A 15,737-nucleotide genomic window follows, 5' to 3' on the forward strand; every position below is an offset into this window, starting at 1 on the left:
TGTTTCGGAAAATAATAGAACTACGCGTCTCTTTCTTATTGAAGTAATATAAACAAATAATCGCTAACTACTATTTAAATTACTTTGAACTGGAGCATTAACGTGTTGGTTCAGAACGAAATAGTTGCGAATAGTTATACGTTGGTGAGGACAAATAGTTATACGTAAATAGATTTTAATTGCATACAAAATGACTTCGAAAGAGATAAGTACTGAACACCCCCTCCCTAAAAGTATCCACATAAACTTTCTAGACCAATCTTCAGATGATCCAAACCAAACAAATTCCAATATTCTTGCAAAGGAGTACACTTTAGATATTCCCCGAATTCCTTCAGTGGAGTTACCATTGTGTGTTTCAGGAAGACCTGAAAGTATCGCCAAAGCAGTAAGTATGTGTGGCGGTATAAATAAGATAAAAGATATGTTGAAAAAGAGTACCGACCCAGAGGTTGAAAACTACTTGGAATTATACTTAAATGATAAGGATAATAAAAACGATGGAGGCAGTAGTTTCTTCAATGAACACCCTATAATTGGTAAACCGGTCCCATATAGAGATAGTTCAGTTGTATTGAAAATAGTTATGCCAAAGGGTACCATGAAGAAACATGAAGGTAACGTTCAGAAGTCTTTGGCCTCGTTACATTCAAATGATTATAAAATTACCCCAGTTGCTGTGGTTGATAACACAATAAAGTTTAGAGAAATGTCTGATTTTCAATACTGTCTGGACAATGTTCCGGCTGCAAATGAATATGTTCAAAGTTTTGGTTCATTAGAATGGCAGAATATCAAACAATTAGTAGATTCTGTTCCTGTTAATGATACAAAGCCTCAAGAAAATATTAGCAACTTAATTTTTAACAGAGGACTAAAGTCTCCAAGTTCTGACTATCAATTAATACCCCCACCGAGATTATCTATGATTGGTTTCCCTCATTTGTACAAATATAGAAAGAATCCTTTAGCCGTTAAGAAAGCAGATGGTGTTTCTGAAGTGAAGGGTTCATACATTAAAAACTATCAACTATTCCTACACACATTAGGCGATAATGTCAAGGTACCTATAGAGCCGCACAACAATTTACAACATGATTATAAAATCGCCAAAGAGACTAAAATATACCCAGGTACAAAACAATCTTCTAAATTTTATGAGTCACTGGAAGAATGCTTGTCTATATTGGGACATCTTTTCGAGAAAAGACCTATATGGATAAAGAGACATTTAGATGGTATCATCCCTAAAAGAATACACCATACTCTGAAAATTGCACTGGCACTAATTACATATAGATTCACTATGGGACCATGGAGAAATACATACATCAAATTTGGTTGTGACCCAAGACTATCAAAAGTGTATGCCAAATATCAAACCGAATATTTTAAGATTGAAAGAAAACTACTGTCTTCACCAACTGTTAGAAAGAATATTCCAAAATTAAGCGAATCTGTCTTTGAATCGAACGTTCCTGGTGATATTGATACAAGATTCAGATTTGATGGTAAACAAATTCCATGGTATTTAATGCTACAAATCGATATGCTAATTTGCGAACCTAACGTGGCTGAAGTGTACGACAAAGTCCAATATTTGGATACACCTAATGAAATTACAGGTTGGTTTAGTGAGCTAGACTTGGTCAAAATAAGGAGAATTGTAAAATATGAATTGGGTTGTCTTGCTCAAGGTAATCTTGATTTTAACAAGTACAAATTAAAATACTTCAAGACGATGCAATATGTGAAAGAATCTTTAATAAATGAAAAGGATATTAAGGAATCCCAAGCAGTCGATGGAGATGGTGACATTGATATGGATCGTGAGTCGAATGAGAATAACACAAACGACAAAGAATTCAAAGATATTACAGAATCTATTATAGATGAAGATGAAGATGATGACAATGGGATTATTGCGGGCGAGGTCGATGAAGACGCCCTTGATGTTGATGAATCTGACTCCAACGAAAATATCCTCATTGCTGACGCGATGGAAGACGAAATGACTGAATCTAAAGAAGATTTTGATCTCGCATCTGCCAACTTTCAAGATGTCGTTGCACGTATCATGGAATCTGACCCAGTTACAGCAAAAAGGTTACAATTAGAATTGGAAGGGTTCGTAAATATAAATAAGATATAACAAATGTAGAAATATGTAGTAAGAATACTCGTACAACATGATAAAATTCGGGAATTTTGGTGCTAGGAAGGGGAACCGAAACAAGAAAACCAAAATCTTGACATCGAGCAAAAGACTGAAAGATAATAAATAGATAGGATGCTAAGGCTTGTAGTTAACATTGGTATGTATTTATAAGTTAGATATATCGAATAAGGGGAAGATCAAGCTGTTTGATATTATACATAACGAAAAAGAGAGACTCTATTTTTTTGGAAAACGTCATTTACGATAATTCCGAAATAAGACTATAAATAAGACATAATCTTAGACTTACTAGTTACATTTATGAACAACAATAATTTCAAGATATTATCGGCATTCCGTAGGCTAGCCTCTACGGGAACATATCCCGGTTCACAAAGAATGACCTTACCTAGGAGACCAATGAAAAAGATTGGGTTAGGAAGGGCCAGACCTGCTATATATCATCAATTTGAGGTCGCTGTAGAAATGAGTGATGGCAGTGTTGTAATGAGAAAGTCGCAATTCCCCAAAGCTGAGGTTAGATTAATACAGGATCAAAGAAACAATCCATTATGGAACACCAGTAGGAGTGATCTTGTCGTCGTTGATGCGAACGCAGCAGGTAGTATTGATAAGTTCAAACAAAAATATTCATCAATATTTTCTGTTGAAGAAGAGGCAGTAGCTTCGACGTCTGATGCTAATGCTAAACTTACAACCGAGGTAGAAAGGACAAAGGAAGAAACTAAGAAAAATTCAAAGGTGGAAACAGCTGAGAAATCGGAGGACCAAGCACACGATAATTTTGGTATGGATGACTACTTATCGTTACTAGATGATAATTCAAAGCAGATAAAATCTGGTAAAATTGCATCCAAAAAGAATTCGTCCAAGAAGAAATAGTTAAACGTAGATCCCAAAATTTCGTTTTGTTATTAAAAATAGAACAAAAGTGCATCATCTTTCTTAATGTTCCAACCTTTTTGTTTTTGCTCCAAAATTTTAACGAAAACATGTAAATATACACTTGCGTAGCAAGGACATGCAAATACTTCACAGATCGTACCGGGATGAAACTTTACATAGATGTAGATATTCATAATAACAATAATAATAATAATAATAAAATGTATATATAAAGAATAAAAGAACCTTAAAGTCACGTGAGTATCCTTCTCACGTGATCCAAAATATTTTTTGTTTGAAAAAAAAATTTTCAAGAAAATTTCATCTCATCGCTCAGCAAAGTTTGGAATGCTTACCGTTTCTTTGCAGGGAACACAACGGTTGTAAGGCGAGCATTATTGGTGCATCTTCTAGTACTAATTGTTACCTTTTGTTAATCACTACTAACTGTGGCATTAGTGAGAGCTTCACCATCTCCTATATATTTTTAATTTGTACTACTGTTTTTCATTTAACATTAAATTTTGAAACAGGACAACATATTATACATATTTCTTTAGTATTCTGTATTTTTTTTCATATTGCATTTCTTTTAGTGGGATTCAAATATATTCTTTTATTTATTCTTTAATTCGCCTGTTTCTTCTATTTTATCATTTACAAGTTGTTGTTTGGTAATATATTTCAAAAGAGACTCTATTCTCAAATTATCAAAAAATCAGTTCATATAACAAGGATGACTGCTACTGAAGTTCAAAAGGCTAGAGCCGCTTCTGTATTTAACAGAGAATCTCTAGAAAGTATTTTAAGAGGTAGATTCTTTTATGCCCCAGCTTTCGACATATATGGTGGTGTTTCCGGCCTTTATGATTACGGTCCACCAGGTTGTGCTTTCCAAGCTAATGTCGTTGACACTTGGAGAAAGCATTTCATTTTAGAGGAAGATATGTTAGAAGTTGACTGTACCATGTTGACTCCTTATGAAGTTTTAAAGACCTCTGGTCACGTTGATAAGTTCTCTGATTGGATGTGTAGAGACTTGAAGACTGGTGAAATCTTCAGAGCTGATCATCTTGTCGAAGAAGTCCTAGAGGCTCGTCTAAAGGGTGACAAAGAGGCCAGAGGTATCGCTGCTGATCCAGAAGAAGAAGAAAGTGCTGACAAGAAGAAGAGAAAGAAGAAGGTTAAGCAAATCAAGGCCATCAAATTGGAAGATGATGTTGTCAAGGAATACGAAATGTGTCTAGCAAAGATTGATGGTTACTCTGGTGAAGAACTAGGTGAATTAATGGTAAAATACTCGATTAACAACCCAGCTACTGACGGTCCATTAGAGCCACCAATGGCCTTCAACTTAATGTTCGAAACTGCCATCGGCCCTTCTGGTCAATTAAGAGGTTTCCTAAGACCAGAAACTGCCCAAGGTCAATTCTTAAACTTTAACAAATTGTTGGAATTCAACAACAGTAAGACACCATTTGCTTCTGCTTCCATCGGTAAGTCCTTCAGAAACGAAATTTCCCCAAGAGCTGGTCTATTAAGAGTTCGTGAATTCTTGATGGCTGAAATTGAACATTTTGTTGATCCATTAGATAAGTCCCATCCTAAGTTTGCAGATGTTAAGGACATTACTTTGTCCTTCTTGCCACGTGGTGTCCAAGAAGCTGGTTCCACTGAACCAATTACTGAAACCATCGGCAAGGCTGTTGCAAGTAAGATGATTGACAATGAAACCCTTGGTTACTTTATTGGTAGAATCTACCAATTCCTGGTCAAAATTGGTGTTGACAAGACTAAGTTGAGATTCCGTCAACATATGGGTAATGAAATGGCCCATTATGCTACTGATTGTTGGGATGGTGAACTATTAACTTCTTACGGTTGGATTGAATGTGTTGGTTGTGCTGATAGATCTGCTTTTGACTTGACAGTTCACTCTAACAAGACTAAAGAAAAGATGGTTGTCAGAGAAAAATTAGAGACTCCAATTGAAGTTACTAAGTATGAAATTGATTTGACAAAGAAATTGTTTGGTCCAAAATTCAGAAAGGACGCTCCATTAGTTGAAAAGTTCCTAGTAGAATTATCTCAAACAGAGCTAGAAGCTAAGGCTTCTGAGCTAAAATCTAACGGTAAGGTTACTTTCCAAATCAACGGTATCGAAGGTGATGTCGAATTAGATGACAAGTTCATCAACATTGAAAAGAGAACCAAGGTTGAACACGTTAGAGAATATGTACCAAATGTTATTGAACCATCTTTCGGTATTGGCCGTATAATCTACGCTGTATTTGAACATTCCTTCTGGAACAGACCAGAAGATACCGCTAGAGGTGTCTTGTCTTTCCCTCCATTAGTTGCTCCAAGTAAAGTTCTATTGGTTCCATTATCCAACAACAAGGAACTGCAACCTATCACCAAGAAGGTTTCTGATATTCTAAGAAAAGCTCAAATTCCATTCAAGGTTGATGATTCTGGTGTCTCTATCGGTAAGAGATATTCTCGTAATGATGAATTAGGTACTCCATTTGGTGTCACCATCGACTTCGACTCTGTCAAGGACGGCTCTGTCACTTTGAGAGAAAGAGATTCTACACAACAAGTCAGAGGTTCTGTCGAAGATATTATCAAGGCTATCAAGGACATCACTTATTTCGGTGTCTCTTGGGAGGAAGGTACCAAGAACTTGGAAGTCTTCACCTCTTCCCAATAAAGTAAATAAATCTAATTCTGATTTTCCATTAATTAATTATAAGTAAAGATAATGTGTAATTCTAATGTATAACTTTACCTCTTCAATTATTGCATATATATCGATATTAAATATCTGTAAGTGTATTTGCTGATTGATCTTGCTATCGTGTTTTGGATTTGATGATTCTTCTAGTATAGCCGGAAATTTAATGAACAAAGCGAAAAATCCAAAATTTCAATGTAAGGAAAAGGTTGAAGGGGTCAAACCATTATAAAGATCTATATTACAAACTATGATTGTTAACAACATTATTAACATATGTTTATACTCCAGAATACAAGGAAATCGACATATATTCAAACTTACATGAAATGTCATCGTACCAAACAGTTAGAGCAGGTGCTAAACAAGTAGTTAAATTACTAGAAAAGTTCCCAGAAGAACCTTTCAAATATTTGGTTTCATTCAAGACTACACAATTAGAAAGATTCAGTCGTATAGCTGGTCTTCCAATTTCTCAAAAGGATAGTTCTGAATTATCTAATAAAGCTTCAATAGATACAATTAAAGATGTAGTGAACAGAACGTCTGGTCCATTAGGTCTTCAAAAGGATATGTTAAAGAAGATGCAAGCAGCTATTCCTCACGATCAATTTTCAGAAACGTCCATGAAAGAACAGGTCAATGCCTTATCAAATCTAGTTGGCAACAAATATAAAACTTATTATGACGTTGGTGATAAACTTTACAAACCAGCTGGGAACCCTGAATATTACCAAAGAATTATAGATGACATTCAAGGTAAAAAGAAGGAAAATATTCTTGATGGGTTAAGAACTGTCTTCATGGGCAGATAATCATTATTATACATTACCATTATTTAAGGTATATACAGGTTCATATAACTGAACTGCATGTAAATATAAACATTTCGAATAAATAAAAAAAAATGCATATTCATTTTATTAAATTATTTAGCAAATGTTATATATATGATCGAACCTTTCCAGCTAGGGTCCTTTCCTAAACTATCTTTAACAGCAGCAGCTTGTTCAACAGTATCATATTCAATAAATGCCACATTACGTACTGAAACGAGTCTGATTCCTTTAAATCCTTCACCTTTGAACAGCTCTTCGATTTCCGTTTCAATGGTTCCATTTGGTATATTCTGAACTAGTAATCTGTTGTTAGGTGGATTATCAATGATTTTATATGTCGATCGTTTCTTTTTGGTTGGTTTATTAGATTGTAATTTTGTATTGAGTTTTGCTTCTTTTGCCTCAGTTGTTACATCTTGGAATTCCTTAATTTTCAATGCAATCGCCTCCTCATCGAGACCTTGTTTTCTTAATTTACATCTCAATCTTCTAGCTTTCCTTCTCATTGTATGTATCTCTTTTTCTTTCTCATCTAACTTTAATAACTTCTGTTTATGTCTTGTATTGAGAATCTTCTCGAATAAACCAGGTTTAGATTCGTCTAAGGCAATCGCCAACAATGATTCTCTTTTGGCATACTCCAAACCTATGTTCCTTCCATTTACCATTAAAGGTTTGGATTTATAAGTTTGTAAAAAAGTTGATGCATTTTCAACAGTCACAAATGTAATAAAACAAGTAGATGATAAGTTTTTGGAATGTGACCTTGAAATACCAATAATATTGTATTTTGTATCCAATAATTCCAATTCAGCAGGATATGATGCCGTTGTATTCATTGGGAGATCTATAGACGGCCTCAAAACATATTCATTTGTTGGATTGATAGACTTTAACAGTAGTCGTATAAAATTTGGTGTCGATTTGGGACGACTTGGTAGATTTGATAAATGCAGTCTATAAGTATATAGCTATTCTTGTTAGTAAAACGTTGGAAAGGACTTCAAAAAAATAGAAAAATAGATAATATATCTGTGTTTCAGAACATACGTTTTAACGTTTTCAGTCATAATTGGTGTCTTGTGGAGTTGTATTTGATAATATGGCTAAGTTTACATAACTGATTTTGACATTTCAAAGTTTTATAATATTGAAAAAAAAATAATTTAAAATGATCACACATTAACTTGCAGACGTTTGAAAACTTTAATTATTTAACCTATTTAATTTACATAAAAGACAATATTTGTAACTTTTTTTTTAATAGTGAAAACATGGATTAATAATAAAAGCTAATTACAATTTACATAGAAATATAGATAGAGTTAATTGTTATTAATAATCTTATTTAGCGGCCTTAGCAGCAGACTTGGTAACCTTACCAGCAGCGGCGGACTTTTCAACAGACTTGATGACACCAACAGCAACGGTTTGTCTCATGTCTCTGACAGCGAATCTACCTAGAGGTGGGTAGTCAGAGAAAGCTTCAACACACATTGGCTTGGATGGAATGAACTTAACAAGAGCAGCATCACCGGACTTTAGGAACTTTGGATGGTCTTCTAGCTTCTTACCAGATCTTCTGTCGTTCTTTTCTAGAAGTTCATCGAACTTACAAGCAATATGAGCAGTGTGACAATCCAAAACTGGAGAGTAACCGGCAGAAATTTGACCTGGATGGTTTAGGACAATAACAGTGGCGTTGAAAGAAGCGGCGGCCATTGGTGGATCGTTCTTGGAGTCACCACAGACGTTACCTCTTCTGATTTCCTTAACGGAAACATTCTTGACGTTGAAACCGACGTTGTCACCTGGAACACCTTCTTCTAGTTGTTCGTGATGCATTTCGACGGACTTAACTTCAGTAGTAACACCGGCTGGGGCGAAGGTAACAATCATACCTGGCTTGATAATACCGGTTTCAACTCTACCGACTGGCACAGTTCCGATACCACCAATCTTGTAGACATCTTGTAGAGGTAATCTCAATGGCTTGTCAGTTGGTCTGGATGGTTCTTCAATGGCGTCAATGGCTTCTAATAGAGTCTTACCCTTGACGACACCGGCCTTGGTTTCCTTTTCCCAACCCTTGTACCAAGAAGCGTTAGTAGTAGCTTCAATCATGTTGTCACCGTTCCAACCAGAGATTGGGACGAATGGAACAGTCTTTGGGTTGTAACCGACCTTCTTGATGAAGTTAGCAGTTTCCTTACAGATTTCTTGGAATCTGGATTGGTCCCAGTTAACGGAATCCATCTTGTTGACAGCAACAATCAATTGTCTAACACCTAGGGTGAAAGCCAATAGAGCGTGTTCTCTAGTTTGACCATCCTTGGAGATACCAGCTTCGAATTCACCGACACCACCAGCAATGATTAAGATAGCACAATCAGCTTGAGAGGTACCAGTAATCATGTTCTTGATGAAATCTCTGTGACCTGGAGCGTCAATAACGGTGACGTGGTACTTTGGAGTTTCGAACTTCCATAGAGCGATATCAATGGTGATACCTCTTTCTCTTTCAGCCTTTAACTTGTCAAGAACCCAAGCGTACTTGAAAGAACCCTTACCTAATTCGGCAGCTTCCTTTTCAAACTTTTCGATGGTTCTCTTGTCAATACCACCACACTTGAAAATCAAGTGACCGGTAGTAGTGGATTTACCAGAATCGACGTGACCGATGACGACGACGTTAATATGAGACTTATCTTTACCCATTTTTGATGATGTGTTTAAGTATGTTTAGTTATCTGAGGATATTAGCAAGTAAGAAAAAGAAGAAGAAGAATATATAAAATAAAAAAATACAAAAATTAATAAATATGAGAATAAATTAATTGACAAAAAAATAAATTAATCAGGGCTTATATATATATGTGCGTTTAAAAGGATAAATTAAAATAGAATAAGAAAGAAAGAATAAAAGAGAATTAGAAATGAAAATTTTTCTCTCTTTGTATCATCCATCATTCTTTAAGAAAGTGAAGAGATGCTGATGAAATTTTGCGATGGGCAAGCTTAAATTCAGTAAAAAGGAAAGAAAATAATGGAAATTAGTTACTGTTGTCTAGCTTGTACGGTGAGTTTATAGAGCATAAGTCATATGAAGTTGATATTTTCATTTTTTTGGCCAGCAAAGCGGGATGTTCGTGAATAGTGACAGCACGTGCAAATAAATGCTGCGAACGTTCGTTGAAAGAGATATTTTGGCAATTTCAGTTTCTTGGTTCGGTTTCGGACAGGGAAGTGGGCGGTTGGGAAATATGTGAGAGATGAGATTTAGTTTTGGCAAAGAGAAGAAAGAGAAAGCTAAGAGTGTGGGAAGCCGGCTGGTGTACGGATGTACAGGGTGTGAATTTATTATGGGTGTACGGATGCATATGGCAGTCGTAAATAAAGTGGAGTGCATTATAACTTTCCACGAAACACTCGAGATATTTATGTTGTTTCGCTTCGCATTTTGCATTTTGGCGCAGTTCTAAATAAGGAAATATATACAGAGAGGCAAGCAGTGGGGACAGAGCGATTAATGCTGACAACCTTACAAGGGATATTTAAAAGGGAAGGGACACACACATATATACATATATATATGTATATATATGACATAATATATTTTCACATACCGTGGAATACCTTTAATTACTAATAATCGAAACTGATAACAACAGCAATAACAATAACAATATATAAATAACAATGCTTGGAGAATTAATAAATTATCACGACGGTTGCAAGTGTGGGGATAAGTGCCAATGTGGTTCTGTTTGTAAATGTGGTCACAATACCGAAACTACTGATAAAGGTTGTGCCGCTTGTGGTGAATCCTGCAAATGCACTTCTGGAAGTTGCTGTGGTAAGGATACTTGCACTTGCAAGCACTAATGATGTTGACAATATTTAAATATAGTACCCATACATACATACATATATATATCTAATATTTAATATTAAATATACATTTTTTTATTCTATACTGTATTTTTTGTTTTTTTTGCTAAGGTGGGGAGGTAACTATATGGCACGACTTCAGCGGCTAAAAACATCCTTTTTTTATTTTTTGCCACTTGGATTTCCCTCTCGAATCAAAAAATAAAGAAGCCGGTTAGTTCTTTGATACCTTACGTCTTTATAACAAGTTACACCGTATCGCTATTTTAAATGACTCGACAATAATAAAGTATATATATATATATTTGGATTGCAATAGGTAAGTGGACTTGATACTACCCTAGTGTCCTTTTTGTTGTTAGATGCATTCATTCTTAAGTCACAATTATTTTATACCTGGCGTTCACTAAGCTGCCATAACTAATTATTTTTTACTATGATCTATTTTTCACCTGGGAATTAGTCTCCTTCTGTCTACTTTATTTCACACACATATATATTTTTGCCGCGGGAGAGAAAGCGAAAGACTGGAATTTTTAAAAGCCATGCACTAAATTAAGATTTTCCCACCGGAATAAATCATTTCGCATTGGAAACTTCATATTTCACGGGCTTTCCCTCTCTACTTTTTCAGCTTTTGCGTTTTAGCTTGAGTCACTGCTATTACTATAGAGGTCATAAAGTTAACTGGGATCCCCTACCAGATATTTACTTGCCATGTAACAGATTCCGATCATAAGAATACTATTAAATTGAATCATTTCAGTATTTATTCAAATTTTATTTAATGAGTCAATTTTCTTTAACAACCAATTAGTTCACACACACATATATATAAAGGTATTGTGCTGATAAGTCGAGACAATAAAGGGTTACTGTTTTTTTCATATTCAAAATTATTTTTTTCGCTAATTTCCTTTTAACTGAACAAACCAAACCAGAGCTTTGCTTTTCTACTCATTTTAGTCTTTCAAAATATGTCATTACTTGACCAAATATTGGATAATCCAACTCTAACTGTCCTTCCAAATGACCATTTACGTCCACAGCAAGAACCTTTTTCTAAGGATTCTGAATTTACATTAAATTTACCACAATTAGCTACAGTGGATCAAAGCACTGATCCATACATCTTAGCTGTTTCTGCTTGGGCTTCTTTGATCTATAGACTAAGTGGTGATGACGATATTGTGCTTTACGTTTCTGGTAATAAAGTTCTGAGATTCACAATTCAACCTACCTGGACATTTCAACAAGTCTATAGCGAAATCTTTAAAATTTTACAAAATTTAGAATCATTAAGTGATGTTAATTATGACACACTCTCTGAAACTTTACAAAATCAAAACGATTTAGAGAAACCACCAAGATTTTTTTGTCTTGGTTTCTTAAATGATAACACTAGGGATATCTCATTGAATCATTTTAAGCATCATCCATTCGATATTTTATTGAATTTACAATTAAACAGTCATACTCTTACATTTAAATACAATGGTCTACTATTCGATGAATCAAGAGTACAAATCATTGCGGATCAATACACACAATTATTATCTACATCTTTATCTAATCAAGATGAAATCATTACTACTGTTTCCTTGATAACTACTAAATCTAAAGATATTTTACCAAATCCAACTAGTAATTTAGACTGGCCTGGGTTTGTAGGTTGTATTCATGATATCTTCCAAGATAATGCAGACAAATTCCCAGAAAGAACTTGTGTTGTAGAGACTGGAGAAATTGATGATCCAAACCCCGAAAAGAGACGTGAATTTACATACCAAGATATCAACCGTGCTTCTAATGTTATCGCCCACTATTTAATCAATACTGGGATTAAAGTAGGTGATGTAGTCATGATTTATTCTTCTAGAGGTGTTGATTTAATGGTCTCTGTGATGGGTGTCTTAAAGGCTGGTGCAACATTCTCCGTCATCGACCCTGCTTATCCACCAGCTAGACAAACTATTTACCTAGGTGTCGCTAAACCAAAGGGTCTAGTAGTTCTAAGATCGGCCGGCCAACTAGATCAACTAGTTGAAGACTACATCAATAAAGAGCTCGACGTTATCACAAGAATCCCATCAGTAGCCATTCAGAATGATGGTTCTATACAAGGTTCACTAGGTGTCTCTACTGATGTCTTACAACCTTACCAACACTTACAAGATATTCGTTCCGGTGTCATTGTTGGTCCAGATTCTAACCCAACTTTGTCATTCACTTCAGGTTCCGAAGGTATTCCAAAGGGTGTTTTGGGTAGACATTTCTCACTTGCATACTATTTCAGTTGGATGGCTCAAAGATTTAACCTATCCGAAAATGATAAATTTACAATGTTAAGTGGTATTGCCCACGATCCAATTCAAAGAGATATGTTTACTCCATTATTCCTTGGTGCTCAACTTTATGTTCCAACTGAAAATGATATTGGTATCCCAGGTAAATTGGCACAATGGATGGGTGAAACTGGCTGTACTGTTACTCATTTAACTCCTGCCATGGGTCAATTACTAACGGCTCAAGCTACTACTGAAATTCCAAAATTACACCACGCCTTCTTTGTTGGTGATATTTTGACTAAACGTGATTGTTTGAGATTGCAAACTTTAGCAGAAAACGTTAGAATTGTTAATATGTATGGTACTACCGAAACTCAACGTGCTGTCTCTTATTTTGAAGTTCCATCTAGAGTCGATAACCCAACTTTCCTACGAACTACAAAGGATGTTATGCCAGCTGGTAAAGGTATGAAGAACGTTCAATTATTAGTGGTTAACAGAAATGATAGAACTCAAATTTGTGGTGTTGGTGAAGTCGGTGAAATTTACGTTCGTGCTGGTGGTCTGGCTGAAGGTTACAGAGGGTTACCGGATTTAAACAAAGAAAAATTCATAAATAACTGGTACGTTGAAGAAGGTCATTGGAATAAACTAGACATCGATAACGGTGAACCATGGAGAAAATATTGGTTTGGTCCAAGAGATAGAATGTACAGGACAGGTGACTTGGGACGTTATTTGCCAAATGGTAACTGTGAATGTTGTGGTCGTGCCGATGATCAAGTTAAGATTAGAGGTTTCAGAATCGAACTTGGTGAGATTGATACACATATTTCTCAACATCCATTGGTTAGACAAAACATTACCTTGGTACGTAAGAATCAAAATAGCGAACCTACGTTGGTCACATGGATGGTTCCAAGATTCGATATGCCAGAACAATTGTCTCCATTCCAAGTTACAATTCCAGAAGACATCAAAGAAGATCAAACCGTAAGTGGTTTAATTGGTTACCATTTATTGGCTAAGGATATTAAGAAATTCTTAAAAAAGAGATTGGCTAGTTATTCAATTCCATCCATGATCATTGTCTGGAACAAATTGCCACTGAATCCAAATGGTAAGATCGATAAGCCAAAATTGCAATATCCAACTCCAAAACAATTGAACTTGGTTGCTTCTCACAGTTCAACTGATCTAGATGAAAACGACTTCACAGAAGAAGAACGTGAAGTATTGAACGTTTGGTTAGAAGTTCTTCCAAATAAACCAGCTTCTGTTGCTGTTGATGATTCATTCTTTGACCTTGGTGGACATTCCATCCTTGCTACAAAGATGATTTTTACGTTAAAGAACAAATTGAACATAGATCTTCCATTAGGTACTATTTTCAAATATCCTACTTTACAAGCTTTTGCTGCTCAAATTGCTAACATTAAATCGTCAGGCTCTTCTGATTCTGCTCCTACTGTTGCCACTGTTGATTATGCAAACGATGCTAAGAAGTTGGTAAACACATTACCTGTCTCATATCCATCTCGTGAACCATTCAATATCAAAGAGAGTCAAACTATTAATGTATTTGTTACTGGTACTACCGGTTTCTTGGGTTCCTATATTGTCTCCAATCTATTGAACCGTTCAAATTCCACAACCAACTTCAAGGTATTTGCTCATGTACGTGCTAAAGATGAAACTGTAGGTTTAGAGAGAATTAAGAAAGCCGGTATCACATATGGTAATTGGAAAGATTCATTTGCTCCTTGTATCCAACCAGTTTTAGGTGATTTATCAAAGGTTAACTTTGGCTTATCTAATGAGACATGGGGTACTTTAACCAATACTATCGATGTGATTATTCACAACGGTGCTTTGGTTCATTGGGTCTATCCGTATGCCAAATTGAGAGACGCCAACGTTATTGGTACCATTAATGTAATGAATATGGCTGCTTCAGGTAAGCCTAAATTTTTTGACTTTGTATCATCTACCTCTGTATTGGACACTGACTATTTCTTCAATTTGTCTGATAAATTAGTATCCGAAGGCAAAACAGGTATTTTAGAATCCGATGACCTTCATGGATCAGCAACAGGTTTATCTGGTGGTTATGGTCAGTCAAAATGGGCTGCAGAATATATCATCAGACAAGCTGGTCAAAGGGGTCTACGTGGTTGTATTGTTAGACCAGGTTATGTTACTGGTTGTTCCGAGAATGGTTCTTCAAACACAGATGATTTCTTATTAAGATGTCTAAAGAGTGCCGTACAATTAGGTAAGATTCCAGATATTTCTAACACTGTTAATATGGTCCCAGTTGACCACGTTGCTCAAGTTGTTGTTTCTACTTCTCTAAACCCTCCAAAGAATACCGAAGTTGCTGTTGCTCAAGTTACTGGTCATCCACGTATTTTGCTCAAGGATTACCTATATACTCTTCACAAATATGGTTACTCTGTTGCAATTGAAAGCTACACAAACTGGAAGAAATCTTTAGAGATTGCTGTTATCGATAAGAATGAGGATAATGCCCTATATCCATTATTACATATGGTTCTAGACGATTTACCAGGTAACACAAGAGCTCCTGAATTGGATGATGCTAATGCAGTTGCTTCTTTGAAGGAAGATTCTAAATGGACCGGTGTTGACAAATCTGCTGGAATGGGTGCTACTCCTGAACAAGTTGGTATTTATATTGCCTTCTTAAATAAGGTTGGTTTCTTACCATCTGCAAGCTCTTCAATTTCTACTGCATTACCAGATATCAAACTTTCTACTGAACAAATTGAATTAGTATCTTCTGGTGCTGGTGCACGTTCAAGTTCTGCCAAATAGATATTTTAAAAGTCGTGTAATATATAAATAACAAAAAAAGATAACGATGTAAAAGATTTAATCAAAAAGTCTAAATATAT

At 35.5% G+C, this 15,737-nt stretch overlaps 8 protein-coding genes across 8 annotated transcripts; 6 read left to right on the forward strand and 2 right to left on the reverse strand.

The window, feature by feature from the left end:
- Positions 1–190: 190 nt before the first annotated feature.
- TFC1 (transcription factor TFIIIC subunit TFC1) lies at positions 191–2,152 on the forward strand (the record flags this gene model as incomplete). The annotated part of the gene is made up of 1 exon (XM_041548024.1): positions 191–2,152. One exon carries the CDS (start codon positions 191–193, stop codon positions 2,150–2,152), a length of 1,962 nt encoding a protein of 653 aa, XP_041403958.1.
- Positions 2,153–2,479: 327 nt separating this feature from the next.
- Positions 2,480–3,061, forward strand: MRPL36 (mitochondrial 54S ribosomal protein bL31m; the record flags this gene model as incomplete). The annotated part of the gene is made up of 1 exon (XM_041548025.1): positions 2,480–3,061. The coding sequence occupies one exon, from the start codon at positions 2,480–2,482 to the stop codon at positions 3,059–3,061; it is 582 nt and encodes a 193-aa protein (XP_041403959.1).
- Positions 3,062–3,800: 739 nt separating this feature from the next.
- GRS1 (glycine--tRNA ligase) lies at positions 3,801–5,777 on the forward strand (the record flags this gene model as incomplete). The annotated part of the gene is made up of 1 exon (XM_041548026.1): positions 3,801–5,777. The coding sequence occupies one exon, from the start codon at positions 3,801–3,803 to the stop codon at positions 5,775–5,777; it is 1,977 nt and encodes a 658-aa protein (XP_041403960.1).
- A 353-nt stretch (positions 5,778–6,130) lies between these two features.
- CBP6 (Cbp6p) lies at positions 6,131–6,616 on the forward strand (the record flags this gene model as incomplete). The annotated part of the gene is made up of 1 exon (XM_041548027.1): positions 6,131–6,616. One exon carries the CDS (start codon positions 6,131–6,133, stop codon positions 6,614–6,616), a length of 486 nt encoding a protein of 161 aa, XP_041403961.1.
- A 113-nt stretch (positions 6,617–6,729) lies between these two features.
- On the reverse strand, positions 6,730–7,710 carry MUD1 (Mud1p; the record flags this gene model as incomplete). Its single annotated transcript, XM_041548028.1, has 2 exons — positions 6,730–7,597; positions 7,691–7,710. 2 exons carry the CDS (start codon positions 7,708–7,710, stop codon positions 6,730–6,732), a joined length of 888 nt encoding a protein of 295 aa, XP_041403962.1.
- A 274-nt stretch (positions 7,711–7,984) lies between these two features.
- Positions 7,985–9,358, reverse strand: TEF2 (translation elongation factor EF-1 alpha; the record flags this gene model as incomplete). The annotated part of the gene is made up of 1 exon (XM_041548029.1): positions 7,985–9,358. One exon carries the CDS (start codon positions 9,356–9,358, stop codon positions 7,985–7,987), a length of 1,374 nt encoding a protein of 457 aa, XP_041403963.1.
- A 981-nt stretch (positions 9,359–10,339) lies between these two features.
- Positions 10,340–10,525, forward strand: KABA2_01S01980 (uncharacterized protein; the record flags this gene model as incomplete). Its single annotated transcript, XM_041548030.1, has 1 exon — positions 10,340–10,525. One exon carries the CDS (start codon positions 10,340–10,342, stop codon positions 10,523–10,525), a length of 186 nt encoding a protein of 61 aa, XP_041403964.1.
- Positions 10,526–11,508: 983 nt separating this feature from the next.
- Positions 11,509–15,657, forward strand: LYS2 (L-aminoadipate-semialdehyde dehydrogenase; the record flags this gene model as incomplete). The annotated part of the gene is made up of 1 exon (XM_041548031.1): positions 11,509–15,657. The coding sequence occupies one exon, from the start codon at positions 11,509–11,511 to the stop codon at positions 15,655–15,657; it is 4,149 nt and encodes a 1,382-aa protein (XP_041403965.1).
- Between the last annotated feature and the right edge of the window lie 80 nt (positions 15,658–15,737).

This window comes from Maudiozyma barnettii (genome assembly GCF_903064755.1).
Source record: "Maudiozyma barnettii strain CLIB 1767 genome assembly, contig: KABA2_01, whole genome shotgun sequence".
Classification (NCBI taxonomy): domain Eukaryota; kingdom Fungi; phylum Ascomycota; class Saccharomycetes; order Saccharomycetales; family Saccharomycetaceae; genus Maudiozyma; species Maudiozyma barnettii.